Here is a 24,580-nt window from a genome sequence, read left to right on the forward strand (position 1 = left end):
AGTGTCTGTTCATTTCTTCTCCCCATTTTTTGATGGGATTAGATGTTTTTTTCTTGTAAATTTCTGTCAGTGCCTTGTATATTTTGGAGATTAGCCCCTTATCTGATGGATATTGGGTGAATAGTTTCTCCCACTCAGTGGGTGGCTCTTGTATCTTGGGCACTATTTCCTTTGAGGTGCAGAAGCTTCTCAGCTTAATATATTCCCATCTGTTAATCTCTGCTTTCACTTGCTTGGAGAGTGCAGTTTCTTCCTTGAAGATGCCTTTAGCCTCAATGTCCTGGAGTGTTTTACCTACGTATTGTTCTATATATCTTATGGTTTTGGAGCTGATATCGAGGTCTTTAATCCATTTGGATTTTACCTTCGTACATGATGTTAGCTGGGGGTCTAAGTTCAATTTTTTGCAAGTGGCTACCCAGTTTTGCCAACACCACTTGTTGAAGAGGCTTTCTTTGTTCCATTTAGGATTTTTTGCTCCTTTATCAAAAATTAGATGATTGTATGTCTGGGGAACATTCTCTGAGTATTCAAGCTTATTCCACTGATCTGAGGGCCTGTCTTTATTCCAATACCATGCTGTTTTGATAACTATTGCTTTGTAGTAAAGTTTAAAGTTGGGGAAAGTAATTCCTCCCATATTCTTTTTCCCAATGATTGCTTTAGCTATTCGAGGGTGTTTATTGTTCCAAATAAATTTCAAAAGTACCTGGTCCACTTCTTTGAAGAATGTCATGGGTATCTTTAGGGGGATTGCATTAAATCTGTACAGTGCTTTGGGGAGTATTGCCATTTTAATGATGTTAATCCTGCCAATCCATGAGCATTAAACAGTGTTGGCGGATTAAACAGTGTTGGCGGGGATGTGGGGAGAAAGGAACTCTTATCCACTGCTGGTGGGAATGCCGTCTAGTTCAACCTTTATGGAAAGTGATATGGAGATTTCTCCAAAAACTGGAAATCGAGCTCCCATACGATCCAGCTATACCACTCCTAGGAATATACCCTAGGAACACAAAAATACAATACAAAAACCCCTTCCTTACACCTATATTCATTGCAGCACTATTTACCATAGCAAGACTCTGGAAACAACCAAGATGCCCTTCAACAGACGAATGGCTAAAGAAACTGTGGTACATATACACAATGGAATATTATGCAGCTGTCAGGAGAGATGAAGTCATGAAATTTTCCTATACATGGATGTACACGGAATCTATTATGCTGAGTGAAATAAGTCAGAGAGAGAGAGAAAAATGCAGAATGGTCTCACACATTTATGGGTTTTAAGAAAAATGAAAGACATTCTTGCAATAATAACTTTCAGACACAAAAGAGAAAAGACCTGGAAGTTCCAGCTCACCTCAGGAAGCTCATCACAAAGAGTGATGAGTTTAGTTGGATAAATAACTACATTTTGAACTGTCCTAATAATGAGAATGTATGAGGGAAATTGAGAACCTGTTTAGAGTACAGGCGGGGGTCGGGTGGGGAGGAGGGAGACTTGGGACATTGGTGATGGGAATGTTGCACTGGTGATGGGTGGTGTTATATGAAAAGAGAAAAAAAAAAAAGAAAATGTAAAATTGGCCAAATCCTGAAATTTCCTATCTTGTGCTATGAAGCTTAAACTGCTGATTCTTAGTTAACCTCTTCTGGACATGGGTGTGGTACCAGTTTATCAAACTTGATAAGCTTCACTAATCATTAAACTCCAACTCTTTTTTTTTTTTTATGGGCTATGTTTAATAGGGACATTCTCACTCTTTTCTGAATTTGACCACTAGCTACTTACCAGAAGTGATACTTACTATCATTCACAAATAAAGAGATTGAGATTCAAAATGTCCATTGGGACATAGTCCCAGGTGATAAAAAAAAAAAAAAATCAGGCAATGGAAAAAGTACTCAAGAAATGCAAAAAAAAAGAAAAAAAAAAAAAGAATTACAGCAATTGCTTCACAACATCTTTCTTGATTCTAGGCTTGTTCCTCCATTTTGCTCTCTACAAAACTGTCAAGGGATTTTTTTCCCTAAAATATAATTCTAGTCAAACTATTGACTTGTTTTAAGTCTTCAGTGACCAAAGGGCTTATGGGGAAGTCAACTTATTAGCATAGACAAGCTTCTTCAAAATTATAATTTTGAAGCAATTATGTGTTTCTTTTGTGCAACAATTTTGTGCAACTTTCTTAGTTCAAATTCAATGTATACATATAGAGTGATAGCGTTTACTATAATCACGTTCCATCAGAGTCCAGAATAGACAATAACCCCCTGGAGACCATGATTGTGCATTTTCTCTGTGCATAGTTACCACTGATTGTTCCACTAAAGTTTACTGAACAAATCAATGAACAAATGACTCAACTAACGAAGCCAACTTTCTCTACAGTCATGATCTCATTACTCCATATAACACTATATGTCTCTCAATAACTCAGCTTCTCAAATTTCTTCTGTTCCTCTCTCCTATCAAGCAACACCAGCCAGACACAGACTTATTTCCATTGGATTCCATCTTGTCTCCATCTTTTATTTGCTCAGTTTCAGCCAGATTTCCCTGTAACTTTTCCCCCTAACACATAAAGTGCACTAAATGGAACCCTAATCTTTTTAAAGAGTTAATGTGCCTCCCTAAATGACTAATTTACTACTATAGAGTGACTTAGGCACCAGGGAGAATCTGGCTCATTATTTAATAGTCAATAAGGCCAGCTGTTTCATTTCAAGAAATTAATGGTCTTTAAAACCTTTCCATATTGTACCAACTGCTCTTCTCGATGGAGAGCCAAGTGACTTTTATTAGAAAAGTTGAGAAAATCCAAACCCTGTGAGTCCTACTCAAGCCTACTTCATAATACCAATAGAGTCTTCTGGGACCTCTGGTTCTTTATGCTTTGTTTTCTCTGTTGATTTTTTGAAATACTTCCTTTGGTTTTTCCCTTGGAGACTACAAAAATGGTGGCCTGACAGCTGTACAGCTTGGCCTGGTGGCTTGACCCCGGCCTTTTTTTTTTTTTAAGAGTTTTTAAGAAATGCCTTCAACATTAAGTATAATTTATCAGAAGCAATGAGCAGCTTGCTTCTTTCAGATGAGTTCAGTCCATTTCTAGCTACCTAATGTTACTCAGATAAAAAAAATCTTTGCTTTCAGAGAATATTTTATGAAACCATCTTTCTCTTATTAATATCCCACTACCAGGCAAAAGGGTCAAAAAAGGTCTAAATTAGACCACAAATCTAGGGGACAGCAGCCTTTAAATTTTTAGCGGCTGATCAGTATTTTATTCAATGATTCTGTGCTTTTAAGAAAAAGAAGAATGAATCAAAGATATGGGCCTTCTCTGAGCAGCTAATCCCCAATTCTTTTCAAATATAAACTTTTGCTAGTGGCACAGAAAAAACTACATTACAATTCTCTACATACATTACATGTATTATTATCTAAGTTATATATGGGAGAGGTGGCTATGGCTTCATGTTAATATTTTATTTTCTTTGGATTTCCTGCAGTTTTATGTTGCTATAATTTATAGTGACATCGATACAGTACTTTTTTTTAGGGGAATGCTGCAACCTTCTCATTCTCACGAGTGCTTTCTGTCTCCCTTCCTTTCTCTAGCTTAGTCTAGAAAGTTATTTTTCAAAATTTGGAAAGATAGTAGAATGGAAATGTTTCTCAAAGTTGCACTGGTGAGGAGCACACATGTGGTCCCTGAAACTCAAGTGGATCTTATATTCTACCTTGTTGATCAGTGAGACATGGAGGAAAATGAGATGCGGAGAAAAAAGATTGGTGTCATTCAACCAGCTTTCTGGAGTACTTACGTTGGGAAGCTTTTGTTCTCTCTAAATGGAGACAAAAATTGGGTCTCAAATAGAATCATATATTGTATGGTATGTGTTAGAAGCTGGACCAAAGGAAGTTTTCTTGATAAATAAATGGATTCTCTCTCATGTTGAAGACACCCTTCTACAAGTTAACTACATATATATATATATATATATATATATGTATATATGTATATATATGTATATATACATATATTTAAAATTTTCTTCTAAAAATATCAACATCTCAACAAATTCTCAGATATCTTTTCTTCTCATACATCATTATAGATAAAATAATTTCTGCCAAATCCATATTGTTTTTTTGGGTGGAAATGCTGGCCACATGATAACCATAATGTGAGAAGTTGGCAGCAAATCTTTCTAGTTCAATAAACCATGAACTTCCCAATTCCCTTACTGTCTTGCTTCAGATATATATGAAGGCTTTTTAAGTGAGTTTGGGGTACCCTGAAAGCAGTTAGTGGATTATTAGGTATGCCACATTAGAACTTTAGACCAAGTATTATTTCTCTGTTCCTCTGGGCTTATCCAAATACACATACTATTTCAGGACACATCTCCTTCCAGGAAAAATGGCATCCCTATCATGATAAAGATGACTTACAATACTCTAAATATCATCTTCAAGGAGAGAGAGTTCTTAATAATTTACTTTCTTTGATTACAAGGAGTTCTAGGTTGGCAAATCTAAAAGAGACAAGAATATATGTTCCAGGATGCAGTTACACAAGAGTTGGCTTCAGAGGCTCCTGTCAGATGGCAGAGGATAAAAGAGAGACATGCATGTTTTCCAAGGACTAAAGCACCCTTAAGAAAGGAACTCATCTGAGTGACTTTGCCTTGTTTTTTTTTTTTTTTTTTTTGTGGTGGGAAGGCACATCCAGCCATTTTCAGGGATTATTTCTGGCTCTGCGCTGAATGAGTACTTCTGCAGGGCTCGAGTTATTCATATGGGATGCCAGGGATCAAACCCTAGTTGACTACATGCAAGGCAAACATCTTAGCCATCATACTAATGACTCCAGCCCTGGCTTTGGATTCTTGATAACTTCCAGACACTGAAGAGAATAATAACATTCTTCATGTCCAGAGCAAAAGTCTACAGGCTACTCAGATTCTGACATAGGGCTCACGGCAGCAAGGGCAAACTATCAGCTGACAGATAGCTGCATTTCAAAAAATGAAATAGATCATGTTTATAATGTTGGCAGAACAATTTTTGGTAAAGATACTTAGACCTCTGTGTATTTTTAATAATTATAATAATATCACAGTTGATATTTATCAAAACAATATTATGAAATTGTATTGCACCTGGGATGACATGTGCATTCGAAGCACTCCTGTACTACAGCAGATAAATGAAAAATAAACGGAGACCAAAGTGATAGTACAGTGTAAGCCATATATCTGGAAAACAGCGAACCTGGATTTGATGCCCTGTATCATACATGGTCCTCCAAGCAATGCCAGGAGTGATCCCTGATCACAGAAGTACCAGCTGTTAACCCTGAGTACAGCTGGATTTGGCCCTGTCCCCCAATAACAAAAGAAAAAGAGATAAAAGTACAAATTAAAGAATATATATTCAATATTTATAAGATTGCATATGAAATATCCAGTATGTATACAAGCAAAGAAAACAACTCAAAAGGTAAAATAGCAGCTATTGATTTATATAATTATATATCCTGTTTATTATACATTTAACGTTAAATGAGAAAAAATACTTAAATATGAAAACGTGTTCATGTCCTAACATATAGAACACTCTATAAATAAACACATAGGCAGAAATGATATGCATAAAATTGTACCAAACTGAAAAATAATTCCAATAAAGATATAAGAAAAACATAATCTCATTAAGAGCAAGGGAATTTTAAGTTAAAAGTCTGTGAATCATAATTGCTACTCTAAAATATGTCAACAAAGTTTTAAAAAATGTATATCCAGGGTTGGTGGGTGAGGGAGAAAATGGCATGACTGGAAGTCTGGCAATGTGGATAAAGAACTTGAGATTTTTCACACTTTTAGATCTAGTGATTTACCTAATTTTAATTTAATCTAATTCTTATTATAGTTTGGCAAGGTGTCAATATCAGTTTCAACATATATAGTACTGATGTACAAAGTTACTGAACCTCATCACCATCAAATGTCCCAGATGCTCCACTGTCCCTCTAGTCTGTAGACCAAATAATTAATCATATTTTTGAAACATAAACTGTAGTCTGCTTGATGTATGCTATACAGTTTTAGTTCTCAGGAAAATAAACTTCATTAAAATGGTCTCTTATCCATTTTGGTAATCTTGGGTATGATGCTGGATTTTAGCATAAAGCAGGATGTTTCAGATTGTATCATGTGATCAAGGCTGTCAGACTGGACCCAGAATTTGGCCAAGTTCCTACTGTTCTTAACCGGAGTAGAAATGGCATGTTGATATTCAAGCTACACTTGACCTTTGAGTGGGTTTACAGACCTTGTCATAATAAGTAAAGTCACTGCAGACACAGTACTGTCATTCAGCTATGCAGGTCTGAGGTAAGATACCTGAGTACCAAGTTTTCATTTGTCTGAGATTTTCCATACTCTCAGGGTTTTTCCCAGAGACACCACTCTATTTCAGGAATGCTCTGATCATGGGCCAGAGAAAAAATAAACTTGTCAAAGGAGTTGCATCATTCCAATGAATTGTCTATTTGAATGAAACAAATGAAAACCAAAAATAACATTGTTTCGAAGGTTTCTTTATTGGGCTGCACTGTCAACGTGATTTTTATTCATTGTACTTTATACAAAACAAGACAGAGTCACAAAACTCCTACTTCATGAATAAGATGTAGGGAACAAGATTGCCTGGGGTTACTAAGTGAATATATAATTTTTTTTCCTCAAAAAAGGAGCAATAGAAAAAAAAAGAGCAATAGGAGTGAGCCACATGGATCCTGGGACTTTATACTTGTTAGCTGGGGTTACACGTTGGGCTCTATGTTCCAATCATAGCTCAACACTGGGATATCCAAGAGGATTTCCTTGATATTTCCTCTCACCAGAGTGCCAGGTGGGCCAAAAACCTAGGCATCTGAGCCTTTGAGAATAATCCTTAGCCATGACCAAGTGGACTTCAAGATAAATACAGTTACCTCCTTGGTTCTCAGGTGCCACAAGGTGTGAGTGCATCTCAGAGGCTTTTAGCAAGATTGATCTCTGTTGCCAGCAGCAGTAGGCTGAGCAATGATGTATTGGCTCTCTGCATTTGCTTCCTCAGAGGCTTTCAATGTTTTCTGGAATTGCTTCCCCAGGAACATCAATTGTTCTCAATTCTTTGCCTCAGGGTCTGCTTTGGGGGTAAATCTAGACTAAAACTCCAAATGAGGATTGTGTTTACTTTTGAATATTTTACTCAAAAATGATGAGAACTTATATGGTACCTTGTTATGATTGCTGTTTCTGTTAAGGCTGTAGAGGGTGAATAACTTCCTACATCTTTAACCAGATTAATCGACTCTACATTGTCTCCTATTTACTTTCCATTTCATTCACCTTTCTCCTAGGCTTTATCTTTTTCTCGACATGCATACATGAACACTCGTATACAGATGATTAAATATACTTTATTGTTCCCTGACTCTTTCAGGGTAATTGAAGACTTGTTCCTCTTCATCTATAAATGTTTCAGTGGACAGTTTTGAAGAAGGAGGAATTTGTGATGGGCCAGAACTGTTTTCAAAATGATTTCTATCTTTTCTTCCATTCCTCATACTTTTGCTTTGTGAGGTCAGAGCTCTGCTTAATCCCAGAAAGCCAAATGACATTAAGTTACCAATTCTTTTACTGGAGAAAAAAATATTTCCAGAATAAAATTACAGTGACAGATAAGTCTTTTGTTATCCACATAAATAGCAGAGGCATGTGACAGCTCCAAGACTGGCAGTCAGGTCTTTGCAAGTTGAAAGGCCTACTGACCTCATGTATTTTCTGGGTCCATCTCTGGTTCATGACCTCTTCACTTCTGCTATGCCTTGGAGTTTTCTCTTTAGTGAATGAAGTCACAGCTGCCTGATGTTCCAGACTCAGAACTGCTGCTCCTCTTCACATGCATCACCTTTTTTTGCACGTTTCCTAGATCTCCTCCTAGAAATCTGACTGTTGTCTTAGATCTGACACATCCTGTTCCATTCTCCTGGCCTTCACCCACACATAGTTTCCTCCTAGAATTTCCTCTCTGGGAATGGTACCATCACCCAACTTTTGTGTGCAGATTCATCCTTGATATGACTCCACACTAAAATGCTCAACTCTACTTACAAGCCACGATCAAGTGGTCAGTTCTTCTGTCTTTCCCTTCATCTCCTAGAATCCCAACCTGAGACACCCTCAAGCCCTCTTCTGCAGCAAGAATGTTTGACCTGGTTTGCAATCCTCCCAATTTTCCTCCACATATTTTTTATTGTTAAAAACACAGATTTAAGCACAAATCCAACTACATCACTGAAACCTACAGCTGGTTTCTAACTAGTGTTTAAATAAATGAATGAATGAATGAATGAATGAAAAGTCTGACTTTTACCTTCTTCTACATTCCCAACTCTATTTCAAACTCAGCTTACCCTGCTATTTCCTACCACTAAAACCTCTACATATATTTTCTCTATAAATGAAATATTCCTTCCTTCTCTCTAACATCCTTCTTATCATAGCGTGTGTTTCCCCTTCCTTGATTGATTTTCTATTCTATTTTTTCTGGAATTATCTATCTCTTCTTTTTCACAATGGGAAAAGTTGCATTTTCAGTTTTCTTTTTGATTAACAATGACTATTTCTTCCATTAGAAGACAAATTTCCAGTACAGGGACTGTGTCTTAGAGGTTTATTCAAGGTCTACAGAACCTTAGTAGATCATAAACAGTGAATAAAGGAATAAGACAGCATTAGCTCATTTATTTAGGATAATCAGTTAGCTCTGAATAATTCTGGATTAATCTCTATGTTTGAAAGAATGGAGTGGCCAGAAAAAAGTTAAATAAATGACAATTCAAATTGCTGATGAAGTGGTAATATAAGTCACTTGTCTATAACCAACTCATGGAAATCAGTCATCAGTTACTTGGCCATGTTACATACATTTTCAGAAATGACTTCTGTGAAACATTGGCTAGAAATTCTGTCTTTTGCATGAACCCATGGACCTGCTTTTGATGTTGAGGGTCAAAATAACTACACAAGTGCTTTGCAGAGTCCAGATCATTGAGCATCAATTATCAAAGGCAACACATCCATGGCAAGTGACCAAGTTTAATCTCCATCTTGATTTCAAGACTGCTTCTAGAAGAAAAACTGCATTGTGGCACACTTTTTTTTTTCTTAAAATAACTCAACATGCTTATTTTCCATCTTAGACCTCTGCTGTACAATTACAACTCTTTCCCATTCTTTGCAAAAATCAGGCTGTCACACACTATCATTTCTGGAAAGGGGTCTGTATTAACCTCAGCTAGATGTGAGCAATTAGTGGGCAGAAACCTTATCTGAACAGTCACCACCCTGTCCTCACTTTTAAGCCATGGCCAACTTTCAAGACTCCTAATAATGCCTCAGAGCATATTGCTGGTGGAGAGTGGCCAGTCCTCATTGCCAGACTCCGACCTATTTAACATGTCACTTTGTGCTCAGTAAGGGTCAGTTTGGTTTACTGGTGAGGGGCAACTTTCTCATGGGACAAGCCCCAACTACTGGGATTTGGGCTTAATTGAAGACTTGGAAAAGAGGCAAGAACATACTCTGGATACTACTCCTTTTTGTACCAACCCTTCCCACATTTGTACCACCAATGTTTGCCTTTGCTCGAAATAATGGAGCTGGAAAAAGGTTCTTCCTGGCACAATGACTAAGGTCATAAATCCCATGTCTCATAAAATCCAGGGCACAGATGGGCTTGTGTGGCACCACCACAGTTACTGACTGCCAAAGCTCTCCTCTCAGGACTTGCAGCCCAGAGGCAACAGAGCCAGCCCCTTTCCCACTCCTCTCTGGCACTGCATCTCAGCCACATCTTCTGAGGTTTTGCCAGCACTGTACCGGGAAAGAAGTAACAATACTTTCCTGGCGACAAAAATTATTGAAGTGGAACCAACTGGTATATCCTTTTTTTTTTTTTAACCACTAACATAATAAAGTATTTTTTTTTAAATGTACTGTTAAAATGAAATTTCATCTGGAAGGAAGTGGGTATTTTTGGTAAAGAAAGCTCTCTGGTTTATGGCTGCTGCTTCTTAAATTTAAATGCCTGTTGGGGCCGTGGGGGGGGGGGGGGTTGTTCAATTGAATGATGTCCTGGAATAACCAACTGCAGTGGTTTTGGGAGAGTTATACAGCCAGGGCGTTCTCAGTTGAGGAGAGCCATGTGATGTCTGTCTTCTTGCCACTTGGCCTAGGCGAAGACAACTGGATAGGTGGCACTTGGAGAGCTTAGAGTGTAGACTGAATCCTAAGCCCAAGACTTATAATTCAGGTAGCTCTGACCACACCACTTGGCATTCCTGATTCTGTTTCATTACCCACAAAACATCCACCATCAGATTTATTTCAGGATTATTGGAAGAAATAAATGAGGCCATATATTTAAAGGATCCTGCAGAGGCCTGGTTCTTTCACTGTTTCCCCACATCCTAATTCATGTCTGGGGCAGGAAGTTGGCCTCTGCATTTGGGATCTAGAGACGTGGTTTTTTGATCCTGGATGAAGTGGTTTACATTCTTCTTAGTGTTTTAAAAATGTTTTTTCCTCTTCCCCCTTTGCTACCCCCTTTGTTGTAATTATTGTTACATCTAGGTCTTGCACACTCAGTTTTGGTGCTTGGGATCACAAACAGCAGTGCTTGCCAGGATTACTGTTGGCATGAGGAGGACTGTTCTGGGTATTGAATTCAAGGTCTTGTGCCTACAGGCTTTCTAGCATTGAGCTATCTCCTGGCCCTGTTACATTCTTACTTCCCAATAGGAATAGAATAGTTCTCATAAGAAATATGTTATTTAAGGAAATCTTAGCTGTGACATAAAAATAAAAATAATTGGCTTTGAAATTATTTTTCCGATAAAATAATACTATGTGTCTTATATATTACTTTTGTAATTTTTTTCTTTTAAATCATTTGCAGGTTTCAACATTTTCATTGTCTTTGATAATGAACATTATGCTTCTTTTACTATTTTTTTATTTTAGGGATATACCCAGTGGTGCTCAGGGCCTACTTCTGATGGGCTTGGGGTAATATAGTGCTGAAAATTGAACCCAAGTCAGCTGTATGAAAGATGAGCACCTACCCACTGTATCACCTTTGCATCTCCAAACATAGATGCTTTTTAAATGTGGCCTAAGATAGTTTCCTTCCAACGAAATAATGTTACTCAAGAAAAATAATGAGGGCCAGAGAGATAGCATGGAGGTAAGACATTTGCCTTGCATGTAGAAGGATGGTGGTTTAAATCCCGGCATCCCATATGACCCCCTGTGCCTGCTAGGGGCGATTCCTGAGCATAGATCCAGGAGTGACCCCTGAGTGCTGCCGGATGTGACCCAAAAACCAAAAAAAAAAAAAAACCCTCAAGAAAAATAATGAAAACTTGGAACCTTCCCCTGACCTGTCAGTGCTCATAATAGGACAACAAGAAAATTTAAAAGATTTTTGAGAGACAGAAAGAATTGACTCTGAGTCTGCCACTCAAAGAAGGAAAATTGTGTGTGTGTGTGTGTGTGTGTGTGTGTGTGTGTGTGTGTGTGTGTGTGTGTGTGTGAAAATTCTTGTAACTCCAATGAGGTCATTAAGTCAGAAGGTTAAGGTTTAGGTTTAGCAAGCTCTTGTTGCTAGCTGATCATTCTGTTACTTCTTTTGTTTCTGAATATTAGGTGGCTTCAGAGATACATTGATGTCTAAATTGGTATCTTCTTATGGGGATAACAATATTAAAACAACTAGAGTTGTCCTGGAATTTCAACCACTATTGCTGATATTGAGGCTTTAGTGGGGGCAAGTTTTGAGCTTCCAAGGCTTCCAGAAGTATGAGAAGGGGGGCACCCTGATTCATCCCAAAAAAATTCTGGTGATGTCAGCTCAAATACCAGCATACCTGGAGTTTTGGAGAGATTGATGTCTCTGCAGAGAGCCATAGAGTGATGAAGCAGGGACACTGGGGAAGCAGCAATTGTGGGTGATGTGTGCAGGTGTGGTTTCTGAAGAGCAGAGACTTGGCCAGTCCTACTCCCTAAAATTGGCAGCTTTCAGCTGCATGACTGGTGTACCCATAATTTTCCATAGCTTGGTTTACATTTTTAAATAATTACCTTAATCACCATGGTTACAAAATTGTTCATGATTTTCTATCATAGAATGTGCACCACCCTTCACCAGTCCACTTTTCCTGCAACCAATGTCCCCAGTTTCCCTTCTGCCACTACCTATCCACCTGCCTCTGGGGTAGGCAATTTACTTTTCTTTTTCATTGTAGACACTGCAGTTTGCACTGTTATTACTGAAGGGTTGACATGCATATCACTTTATCCCTTTCAACACCCAGTTCTAGTCAGTGATCAGTTCCAACTATTGTCACAGTGGACCTCTCTCTAATCTAGTTGCACTCACCACTCTTTGTGACAAGCTTCTTACCATAAACTGGTCCTCCTAACCCTCATCTATAGTGTTTCAGGATATTACATATTTTTATGAACACAATGAGTCAAAGTTTTCTTTTATAGAACGAGCAGCATACAGACTGGAGCAGTGGCGCAAAGGTAAGGCCTTGCCTGTGCTAGTCTAGGATGAACTATGGTTCGATCCCCCAGTGTTCCATATGGTCCCCAAGCCAGGAGTGATTTCTGAGCACATAGCCAGGAGTAACCTCCGAGTGTCACCGATGTAGTCCCGAAACAAAACAAAACAAAAAAAGAATGAGCAACATAACAACTAGTTAGGTGATAAAGTGAGAAGATGCTTATATACATGTATAATACAGAGCACATGGTAGGTAGGTATTGTATATGTTAACTACTTCCTTCACTTCCTTTTAATCACTCTTACTGAGATTTTTCTCTCTGAATACAACTGATTAGTTTAGAATGAACTTATGACACCTTTGAAACAATTTGCCTGCATAGTTAGGAGCACACAAATAGAAACCACACCTGCTGATTTTCCATAATTGTTCCCAACATGCCCAACGTGTTCATGTCTATAGGAGACACTAGTTTTTGTCTCAGGTGCCTGCATAGTAATGCTATGCCATTAAAAATTATCACAAAGAGGGCCGGGAAGGTGATGGTAGAGGTAAGGTGTCTGCCTTGCAAGCACTAGCCAAGGAAGGACCGCGGTTCGATCCCCCGGCATCCCATATGGTCCTCCCAAGCCTGGGCAATTTCTGAGCACAAAGCCAGGAGTAACCCCTGAGTGTCAAATGGGTGTGCCCCCCCCCAAGAAAAGCAAAAACAAAAAAAATTATCACAAAGGAATCAAAGTTTAAATGTAAGGAGCCCTGGTTCAATCCCCAACACTGTGTTTTGGAATCTCTTAGTTGGAAATAGCCACTGAAATAGCCTGCTCCCAAATCAAGTTTACAGCAATAAAAAGAGCATAAAGCACATTTCCCAAACACATAGAAATTAGTTAGAAGAAATGAACACACAGGAAAGCTCTGTGTTCCTACCTGCAGGAGGCTACTCTAGAAAGACAAAACACACCCAAGGACCTGGTCTAAGGCCAGTGGAAAGCAGAAAGAAGGAACAGTGTATACAGAGTATTCATGGTATATACTTCCCTGCAATGCTGCCGATTAGTAAACCAAAGGATACTTCCTGTGCACCAGCTTTAGAAGGCAGATAGCAGAATGACAGTACAAAGGAAAAACATTAAGAACAACCAGAAAATATGAGAAATGAAAGACAGAACAAAACACTAATTTAAACACCTGCCTAGGCACAGAAGAACCTTCTTCCCTCTATATTATAGGGTAGGGGACACACCTAGAAGTGTTTGGAGCTTATTTCTGATTCTGCACTCAGAGATCATTCCTGTTAAAATTCAGAGGACCATAAGTAGTGCTGAGGATCGATCTGGGTCAGGTATGTGCAAGGCAAGCTCTCTAGCCCATTGCATGCTTTAGTCCAGAACCTACTTTTCATTTCTGACTGGAGAAGTGAAAAATCAGTGTTAAATAAAGTTCATGTGCATATGTGCAGCAGGGAAAATACGGATGTCAGCTCATAAAGCTTAATAGTTTTACAATTCAAGGTAATGTCCTTTTTGGGGGTTCTTAAAATAGCAAGTACACATTCTTCTTCTGAAAAAGAGCACTGAAAGGTCTGGAGGAATAGTGCAGACTTCAGTTTCTGACTTGCAAGTGTACGGTCAGAAGTTTGAATCCCCAGGTTGCCTCATGTGCTGAGTGAGGTAGGCATCTTTGGTGTGTGACAATTCTCTTTGTGATCTCCAATGCCACACGACTTCTGGTCATACCACAGGAAGGGGTGTGGTCTCTGACAGGTGCTACAACTGCAAAGATGTGTGAGGACCATGGCCAAGAATTACAACATTTGGTGAATACAAGTGTGAGTAGCACAGTGATCCTTGGTGAGTGCCACCACCAAAAGGTACTCCAGTAAAAATGTAAGCCCTATAGAGGTGTGCAAGCACTGTAACTGAAGAATCAATGATGAGAGAGGGTGCAGACACTCCTACCTAGTATGTGACTTCTGATGAGCACTGCAAGGAGAACTATGCAAACAGCATGGCCAATGCTGTGCAGCACCCTGTTCACTGTGGCACTGACAACGAAGGGAAAGGAGACATGGAATTCAAAAAAGTGCCTAACGAATAGGTACAGTGAAGAGTTTTCATGGAAAATAAGTAAACATATATACATATATGTACATATATAATTGAATATATGGTCCATTAAGAATCAGTTTTGAGCACACCAGTGCAGTGATGGGCCTTTACCTGCTTTAAATTATGACCATTCTAACTAAATGCATCATGAAGGCCTTCCATTGAATAATTAATGCCAAATATTCTAGCTGGCATCAAGGATGTATTAGCTATGAGGAAATGTTAGAAAGTATGATTAAAATGGACTTTTATCCAAGGAACTAAGTGACATCAAATGATATGGCAGTAGCATTAACCCCCAATCTCTGCTGTTTGGCATCTTCAGGCTTTATTACTTGCTGTGGCTTTTTGCATTTTCAGGAAGTTTGAGCTGATGATGGAGACATCTTAATCTAAGAGAGAATTAATTCGCTGCTCATTCATCATTTTTTCCTAAGCATTCAGACTGAGGTGATGTCAGAGAGGCCAGCGAAATAGGGGAAGTAAAGCCTCTTGTTTAGACAGAGAGAACCTGAGAAAGGATGAGTTTGTTTAACCTGCTAGAATGAAAGAACCTCATTGATTTTCAAAGGCATTAAACTAAGTCACATGTGGATGTGAATCTACACAAGTTTTGGGCTCAGCAATATTGCAAAGTCAGCCATTAGCCCTGAAAGGTGGCATTTCCATAGCAAGATAGGGTCATGTAGATAAAATTGTGCCATCTGGAAGGTGGCAGAGAGATGGGCTGTATCTGAATGAAGTGTCATCACCTTCTGTCTGGACACTTGGGAAGTTTTCAAAGCTGAAATGGAAGTAATTGCTCAGTTTTGTTCTCAATCATGGAACTGAAGCATCTTATTGGATGAAACAGCCCTTAAGGCCAATAGAAGTCATCTCTTAAGCTGTCTGGAACAGTCCACATAACTAAGGCCCCTGCTACACTCTCATACAGTCTCCCAAGAAGCTGACTGCTCACATTTTTCTGGACTCATCTGTCATCTCGATTAGCTTCAGCAAAGACAGGTAATCAGGTATTAGGAGGGCATTCTTTGCAGAACTCCCAATGTCAGAGCTTTTAGAAGACACTGTAATGCTGGTTAAAAGAACACTTTGTAGGTGGGGATGGAGCATAAGGGAAGTGGAGCAGAGAACAAGGGAGGGAGGATATTTTTTACCATGTTGATGCCAGTGAACACTTAAACTGGCACATCTTGATGGCTGATGTGGATGTGAATTAACACCATTTACAGTGCTGGGGACCATCATGTTAAGCTGTGAGATCTATAATGACCAGAGGCAGAGATACTAGAGGATGCCCCAGAAATGTTTTTTGGGGGAGGGGACATAGACTTGTAGGCTGTGGTCACAAGCTTCACAGGTAGATGGAATTGTGACAGTTGTCTTCTTAAATGGGTCAACACTACTGGAGGTAAAGAAAAGTTGAGCTGATGGACCAATGGGGCCATCCAAGTAGAAGAGTATTCCTCTGGGGTATTCTGATCTGAGCATCACAACCACCATCACACACACACCTTCCACGTTCTGGGAACATACTTAGAAAGCATGTTTATTTTGGGTTCCTATGAAGTAAGTTTATAGTATAATTTTTTATCTGAAATCAGTTTTTGTATGTTGTTTCTCATTTTACAGCCAGGTTAAAGCTACAGGAGACATTCAGAGGTATTCCCACTTCCTAAGTACTTGGACACTGGGGGTTAGAGCAACTTCTGAGGATGGAAGCTGAATTTGGCCTGAGAAGCCTTTCTCCCACATCAGGATGGGGAAAGGGATTTTCTGTCTTTTCAGGAATGCTCTGCCACCTTCTGCAAAAGACTTCATTGTCATTTTTTCCTTTTTTATTCTTAACCTTAAAGAACCAAAGTACCAATTTGCAGATAGTGCTTTTTCAACTCTCAGGAGAAAACAAAACAAGATTCTCTTTTTTGGTAGGCAAAGTTTATTGCTTAATGTTCATCTAGCAATTGTGCATTAAATGGTTCATATTTCAAAAGGACGACCCTAGGGAACAGGCAAAATATTGATTTTATGACAGCATTACAGAGACTGAAGAAAGGCATTACCTAACCTGTATATTAGTAATGTTCTGTCTCATATACCAAGATAAATAAGACACGATTCCTGTCCTCAAAGGCACTTTAAGTTTAGAGAGAAAGGTAAAGCAGGAGAGAAAATAATTCAAGGAAATTTAATAGTCACAGAAATTGGATTGAACAGGAACTGAATAAACTCCACCCAGAGGTTGCCACCAGACAGATGTTGAACTTGGGTTACTTCATTTAAATTCTCTATGCTGAGATCCTTGCCTATGAAAAGGAGATAATAAAGGGGCTGTCATTGAGTTAAGGGGTTTTTATGAGCATCAAATTAGTAGATGCAAAGTATTTAGAGCAGTGAATAGCATGCCATACATGTTCAATAAGAGTCAAGTATTTAGAAGTTCTGAACTTTGGTTTCTATTGAAAAATAGCATTCTCATGAAAATGCAATTATATTCAAAAATCCAGTCAAGTTAGCTTGGGTCTTTTCTATTATCAAGTCTTTTCTATAAGTTCCTTATAGAAAAGCAAACCTATTCTCAACTCTACCAATGCATTCAAAGCCCATAGTGTTCATGGTACCTTGCTAAGACTTGAAATAGATGTGAGACATGACAGATATTTAGTAGTATCCCTAAATCTAGGAATTTTTAATTCAATGGTGGTGGTAAAGGGCATAAAAATCTCAGTTTAACTCAGGGATATGTTTCAAATGGCTGAAGACATTTATGGAAGTTAAAAGAAGTACTAACAATGATACAGAGATCACTGAGACTTTGGGATACCTTGAGGTGTAGTGACAGTAGAAGGAAAGTTTTTAACTGTGGTCACAATAAAGGTAAAATAGAAGAGCTGTAAAGGTTAACTTTGGAATCCTCATAGCAATGCAAACAGAATCTGTAGAAATGAAGACCAGGGTTCAAGTGACCTTATATTAAAGGTTGCAGACAGAATGAACTGGGATTATCAGCAGTATGGAAATCCAGAGTAAGAGGCTAATTACTATGGGAAGGTATGAAAATAGAGCCAACTTTTTCCTGATAGTAGGAAATGTGGAACTAGGAAGAGAAAAGAGGGTCAAGGAAAGAGTTTTTTTCCCCTTTGGATTCAAGTCAAGTTCACTGGGTAGCAGAAGTACCCAGTTCAGCTGGGAATTCTCAGAACTGCTTGCATGCCCCTACCTGGCCATGGGTCAAAAAAAAAAAAAAAAAAGAACTGAGAAGCTCTCTCAGAGAATATCCCACATCATATCTATCCTAAGAGCAAGAAGAGACTCAAGTCACCCCTTCTGGCATACTCACATTGGGTGTGGATTCACCAGTGGGGGAAATCTTAGCCCTGAATCTGTCTTGTTGGCTCATGGCTGTAGCATCTTTCCTAGACTCTCGTCCACTTCCTCCATCTATTCATGAACGCCTCATCTAGAAGACTTGTCTGTCATTATGCACATTAGTACAGCTTGTCATTCTAATCATCTTGGCTTGTTTCATTCTCTTGTCCTTTTCCATTGGGCCAATTTCTTCAGCCTCAGCTGTACTCCCCAAATCTCTCTGAGCAGGTGTTAGCTCCCCTTTCTCCACCCCTCAGGATTCAGAAAACTGGGCAGCAGAATCACTGCATTTCTAGTAGTAGGTGGGGTGAGAAGCAGCTGCCAAGGGGCTATGCAGATGCAGCCAAGAGAAGAGTAGTTGATGGTACAGAGAAGACAGAGAGAACAAACTCTCCTTTATGGGTTGACTCAGTACAAAAATAAATGTCTTTCCCAGGGATAAAATGAAGAGCTTAGAATTAAAAAAAAATCCTTAAAATTGATCAGGCACATTCTTTGCTAATATCATTGTGTTTCATCTGTACATGAGCTCTACGTCCATCTCCAGTATACAGATTAGAAACCTGAGCGTTGAGCCATCAGGTATCCCGCCCAAGGTCACACAGGTGAGGAAGTGACAGAGGCTGTTTGGCCTGACTCCAGGTCCTTTACCTCTTCATCTGCCCTGGGGAAGAGTGTTCGTGTATAGACTCAGCTGAGCTGCTCTGCAGGGAGAAGTAGAGAGGCTGAGGGAGGCTGACTGTGTCCAGGTCATAAAGGAAAGGATGTGAGGTCATCTGCAGAGATGGGACTCAGGGGCCTGAGTCATCTTTGTAGAACTTAGCAGGGGGAGAACAGCTTTGGAACAGCCACTGTGGTAGAGTCCAGGGAGCTGAGAGCACGAACTAAAAGGAATATTCTGGACAGCAGCAGGGCCCCAGCTGGAGCTGGATAATGGGGATGTTGTGATGGAACCAATGGATGCAGCTTGATGAGTCTCTCAGGCAACTTGTTACCACCCTTATCTGAAGGACCAGGAAGAGACACAGGACCCTGCTGGGTCCTTTCTTAGGATATAAGTCTGCCTTGTGCTGATGTGTAGAGCCAGCTACAGAGAAAGGATAATAGGATCCCTGGGAGCAGTTAGGGGTAGGTCTAGGGGGAATAGTGATGCCTGAGTGGGGAGAGCAGAGAATTCCAGAAAGCCTGTAAACCCAGAATGGAGTCAGGATGATGAAGCAGAAGACTGATGGAAAGAGAGCCGTTAGCAAAGCTAGATGCAAGGGTGTTCCTGTGTGGTGGTGTTCTCTCCCTACTCAGCCAGGCTGGGAAGTATCTGGCATCAGGTCAGGACATGGGGCTGTGAAACTCATTCTGTTCACAAGCTAAGGAAATGGGGCTGGGCAGCAGGGGATGTAAAAACATTGGGGCTGTAAAAGGCTGGTGTTTGCTAATGAGATTGTAGTACAACCAAAACAGCTTTCCAAAAGCTTTCCAAAACAGGCCCCTCAGGAGAAAAGACATCAAGTTGGGTTTCTTCTTCTGAGGCAGAAGATTGAACATTGCTTAACATGAACACTTAACATGGCTCAGCCCTTAGCCTAAGGCAAATTCACAACTACTCAGTGCTGGGAAATGTTTTCCTTTCTTCCTCAGCTGATTCGATGTGAGAATGTTTTCAAGTGTCCCTTAGCCTGGTAGTTAGCTGTGTGAGCAGTAGTCATCCTGGAGCTCTGTGATAGTATGACCAAGTGCCCCTTTAGGCTCTTTACCTGCTCCATGCTCTGGGGCATTTTTTCTATTGGTGACTCCAAAGTTGGCACCTGGCCCACCTGATTGACTTCATTCTAACAACTCCCCTGATACTCTTCAGAAACTTTATAAAAACTGAATCAGTGACCATAGAGATAATATGGTAGCTAGAGTACTTACTCTCCATGGACCTGACCTAGCATGTATCCTTGACATCCTTTAAGTCCTCTGATCTCTCTACCAGTAGTAATCCCTGAGCACTTCCAGGTGTGCACCAATCCCTTCCTTCCAAACAAGCAAACAAATCACCCAATTAGTGAAGAGCACATTAAACCTGCTCTGAGTTTGGGCAATGATTTTCCATAAACAGAATTAATCTTTATATTTAAGTAAAACTTGAGCAAAGAGGGACAAAAAGGGGTACTCAGGGGGAGGGTCAGTGTTCTGCTGCACAAAACTTTACCATTGACCACATTATAAAACTCTAAGTCACAGTGGGTAAAATAAAAATTTTAAAAATTGCACTTTATTAATAATCAAATAATCTCACATCACAGACACAGAGGGCATGGGAGACCCACAGGGCTGTGCCTATCTCAGGCAAAAGGAATTAAATCCATGGGGCATGACGAGTCATTGCAATGGGAAGTTCCATCAGAGAGAGGGGCAGGAGATGGAAAAACCACGGTCAAAAGCAGCCAGGCACCAGCAGGGACTCCAATGGCCTCTCAGATTCCAGCTGGGTGCTTCCTGTTGCACCTAGTTGCAGAAATCAGAAATCCCCACCACTCAACTCAGTTGCATCTCCCCTTGAGAGTTGGAAACAGCAATGGTAGTTGAAGCTGCATTTATTTGCATTCCAGGGCCAGTGATTTCTCCCACATAGATCTGGAACTTAGGATCTCAGTCTGACTCCTGCTATCAAGCTATCAAGTTGCTCATGCAGTCAATTGCTTCTCGGCTCCTGTCTGTGTGTGAGGGGCTGTTGGTCAGAACTGTTCTCCCTCTGTGAGGTTTCCCTTTCAGCTATGGCTCTATTTCCAGGGGGCTGGCCAGATCTTGTCAGTTCATATGTTGTAATGGTCTCTGGAGCATCAAGAGTGATGCAAGGTTTGTGTGGGAGCACCCGCTGATGGGTTTTCTCCTCTTAGACAGACTTTGGTAGAGGCAGGTAGTAAGGAGCATTTCAGCCCTGGTAGTAATAGGGCACACATCGAAGTCGTACAGTCACAGAACATTATGCTTTAATTTTAGATAATTATGAATCTAAGCCTCTGGTGGACTCTTAAGAAAAGTTGACTCACTGCCTCCCGGACTAGACAGACTCCTGAGGACCAACTGAGGACATATTTCCTCTCTGCACAAAGTCTGACACATAGAAGTTGATGGACAGAAAGAGAAGGGACACAGCAAAATTTAGAGAATTCTAAGTTATTTCTATGCTTGAGATATGTATAAAAAATAAAAAACCCACCACCATTTCCGTAGTCTGAGTGCAAGTTGGCCAAAAAGACATGAAACAGCTTCCAGTTTTCCCTTTTTCTCCCTTTCATAGGAACATACTACTTTCCATCTGCCTTAACCACAATTTCCATACACTTTAATGTTGAAAGCCAGAAATTTTATGTATAAAACAAATTTTGGAGACTACCGCTATTTTTTTTTTGAAATGAAAACAAAATGCTAGGCCAGGGAAAGGAAAGAGAGGAGACTAAATGATGAGGCAATATAAATATTAAAAACAACAAAACAAAGACAACTGATAAACTACAATGGCATGGAAGCTTTATAAAAATGCTGGATTTTGTTAGGATATGCAATCAGCACTGGAATTTGTTCCCTGCTAGATTTGAGAGTTTGTTACTTTTGAAAGTCAACATGCTATTTCGAAGAGCAGATGGCTATTTAAGCTATGGCTGTTGTGATATTTGGGATGTTATTTTTGTAAAGACACACAGAGATGTATAAACAACATGCAACTCAAAAGAGTAGCTCAGCAGGAGCTGCAACCCTCAACTAGTGCATTACCTGCTCAGTTTTGGAGATAAAGAAGCTCTACTTAGGTTCACCAACCCCATCCCATAGCCCTCCCTGCCACTAACTCCCCTTCACCTTTCAAAGGAGATATTCCTTACACAGGAATTTTAGTTTCTAAACTGACATTAACCCATCTTCGTTGTTGAGTTCACTAACACAATTTCTCACACTCTCAATTCATCTCAACTCATGGGTCTCCCCTACTAGCGGTGCTGGATGTAATCTTGGAAAGGCTCCTTTTTTGTCAGGTGCTGCTGATAACCTTCTAACATTATTCTTTGGCTCACAGATAAGAGCAGAACCTTGGAGAATTGTATCTTACTTTCAGGCGTGTCCAGTTACAACCTAAGTGGATTGTGTTAGGCCAGAATCACCAAGTGAACTTTTCTCACAGTCATTTTCTTTCTCCAATTGTGTGTGTGCCTTTCAGCAATTCTTTTTCTTTTTTCCTTTTGCCTAGGGAACTCAGTCAGATTCTAAATCAAGCAAAGAACACCTTCCCATGTTCACATTTCTCTTGCTTTTTAATGCCCATTTGGAGCTTCAAGGTTAAGGTTGACTCACCCTTCCTCAGGCCTAACTCCGAGCACCGGGAATTTACTGTCTCCCTATTTCTAAACTTGTGCAGGATGTTCGATACCATTTTTATAGTGATGGCTCAGAATTTTCATTCAGCATCCAATATTCTTGCTGACATGTTCAATTGTAAAGATATACTATTTTCTTCCCCTACAAAAATGACCCACCAGGGTTTCAATTATTAGCACCATTGTAAAGGTGGCACTTGGGTTGCTGAAGTGGCGGTGAGGCAACAATATAACACAGCCCTTTCTTCAAAGCCAGATTTCTAGCTCATGCAGATCTCTCTAAAGACTTAATTTGCAGGTAAGTCAAACCTGGCCTACCCTTTGGTGATGTACCTGGGTAAGGATGCGTACTGTCTCTCCAGCCCCTCCAAGCGAAGGCTGTGTGCGTTCCCATCTGGACCCTTTCCAGGCACCTGTGGAGAAAAAAGTAATGAGAGATGAAGATCCTCGGACCCCCCGGTTCCTGATAATGCATCTCAGAATTATCATCAGCGACAAACGCTACTGCTACTGCCTGCCAAAAACCAACCCCAGGAAAGGAAGCAAGAAGTCTGAAACATCACAGGCATTAAAGCTCAAGCCACTAGTAGGGCATTCAGTAATATCCCTCCTTTCTTTAAAGGGTCACTGTTCAATTGACTCCTTCCTGTCACCATGCAAGGCATATTCTAACAGCCTTCAGGGCCACTTGTATCTTTAACAGAGGCTCTTGTTTTTTGAACAGCTCATGGGACAACTAAGAAAGCATACAGAAGATTCCGGTTTACTGGGACTCAGTTTCCCCATTATCGAGCTCTTCCATCTGCACAATGTGTTTTTTTTTTAATACTGACACATATCATTGCTAATTAAAGCCTATTGTTCATATACTTCTTACTCTCAAGCCTTTGTCACAGGATTCAAAACTACGTCTAGTCATAGGCCACAGGTTATCTGAGGCTCTTCTTAGCTGGGACAGTATTGTATATGTGTTTGTGTGTGTGTGTGTGTGTGTGTGTGTGTGTGTGTGTGTGTGTGTAGTGCCAGTCGAACACTAAACTACACCCCAGCACTAAATTGTGCTTTGCTTTTTCATTTTAATTGTCCAGTGGCATTTCTAGAGTTTGGCTTCTTCCATATATAATTGTGCCCACTCCTACCACCAAAGATCCAGTGCCACCCAATGACCACAAATATCCCTTTTACCCCTGGGGTAGCCTTCCTATCCCTGTCCCTTTGAAATCACAATAGTTTTTACTGACTCTAGTAGTTTTTGTTTATAGACTGATTCAGGTAGTGCTCAAGTGGTCCTGAAGTTCAATCTTAGGATCCACTGATGTGTTGCAGCTCAGGCTGGCTACACAAAGAGCTGCTCAGAAAGCCTTACAAAGCTCGGTCAAAAACCTGGGTCCTTGTACATATAAGGTACATGCTTTAAGAAACAATCTTCTCATCTCTTAGGAGTGACTTTTTATGTTTATTTCCAGTTTTGTTTCTTTAATAATTCATATTCCACAGGCATAAATTCATCTCTCTTGTTTTTTTCTTATAATTAGTAAAAATAACCTCCGGTGCTATCCATTATGTTCTGAAATTCATGTTTTTCATATTTATAAAGTCAGAGTGGTCTTCCATTGTGTTCATATACTACTTCTCTATACAGTCATCTTGGGCATTTCCATGGCTTCTACACTAGGACTAAGGAGAATAAAGCTGCTACCCCCATGGGGTGCAAATACCACTTACAGTTAGTGTTTATATAAAGAATCATATTTTCAAAAGAAAAATTTTCAAGAAACCTTACTTTTCTTTTTTTTTTTTAATTTTTATTTTTTTATTTAAACACCTTGATTACATACATGATTGTTTTTGGGTTTCAGTCATGTAAAGAACACCACCCATCACCAGTGCAACATTCCCATCACCAATGTCCAAGTCTCCCTCCTACCCACCCAACCCCCGCCTGTACTCTAAACAGGCTCTCCATTTCCCTCATACATTCTCATTATAAGGAAAATTCAAAATGTAGTTATTTCTCTAACTAAACTCATCACTCTTTGTGGTGAGCTTCCTATGGTGAGCTGGAACATCCAGCTCTTTTCACTTTTGTGTCTGGAAATTATTATTGCAAGAA

The 24,580-nt window shown here is 39.8% G+C and overlaps 1 protein-coding gene across 1 annotated transcript in view; it reads right to left on the minus strand.

Moving 5' to 3' along the window:
* The window catches only part of PARD3B (par-3 family cell polarity regulator beta), a 1,279,582-nt gene that overhangs the window by 41,730 nt on the left and 1,213,272 nt on the right, over positions 1-24,580 (minus strand). Inside the window, exon 22 of the mRNA XM_049772907.1 lies at positions 22,801-22,880. Coding sequence (XP_049628864.1) covers positions 22,801-22,880 — 80 coding nt within the window. The remainder of the gene's footprint in view (positions 1-22,800; positions 22,881-24,580) is intronic.

This window comes from Suncus etruscus, chromosome 5 (assembly GCF_024139225.1).
Source record: "Suncus etruscus isolate mSunEtr1 chromosome 5, mSunEtr1.pri.cur, whole genome shotgun sequence".
NCBI lineage: Eukaryota > Metazoa > Chordata > Mammalia > Eulipotyphla > Soricidae > Suncus > Suncus etruscus.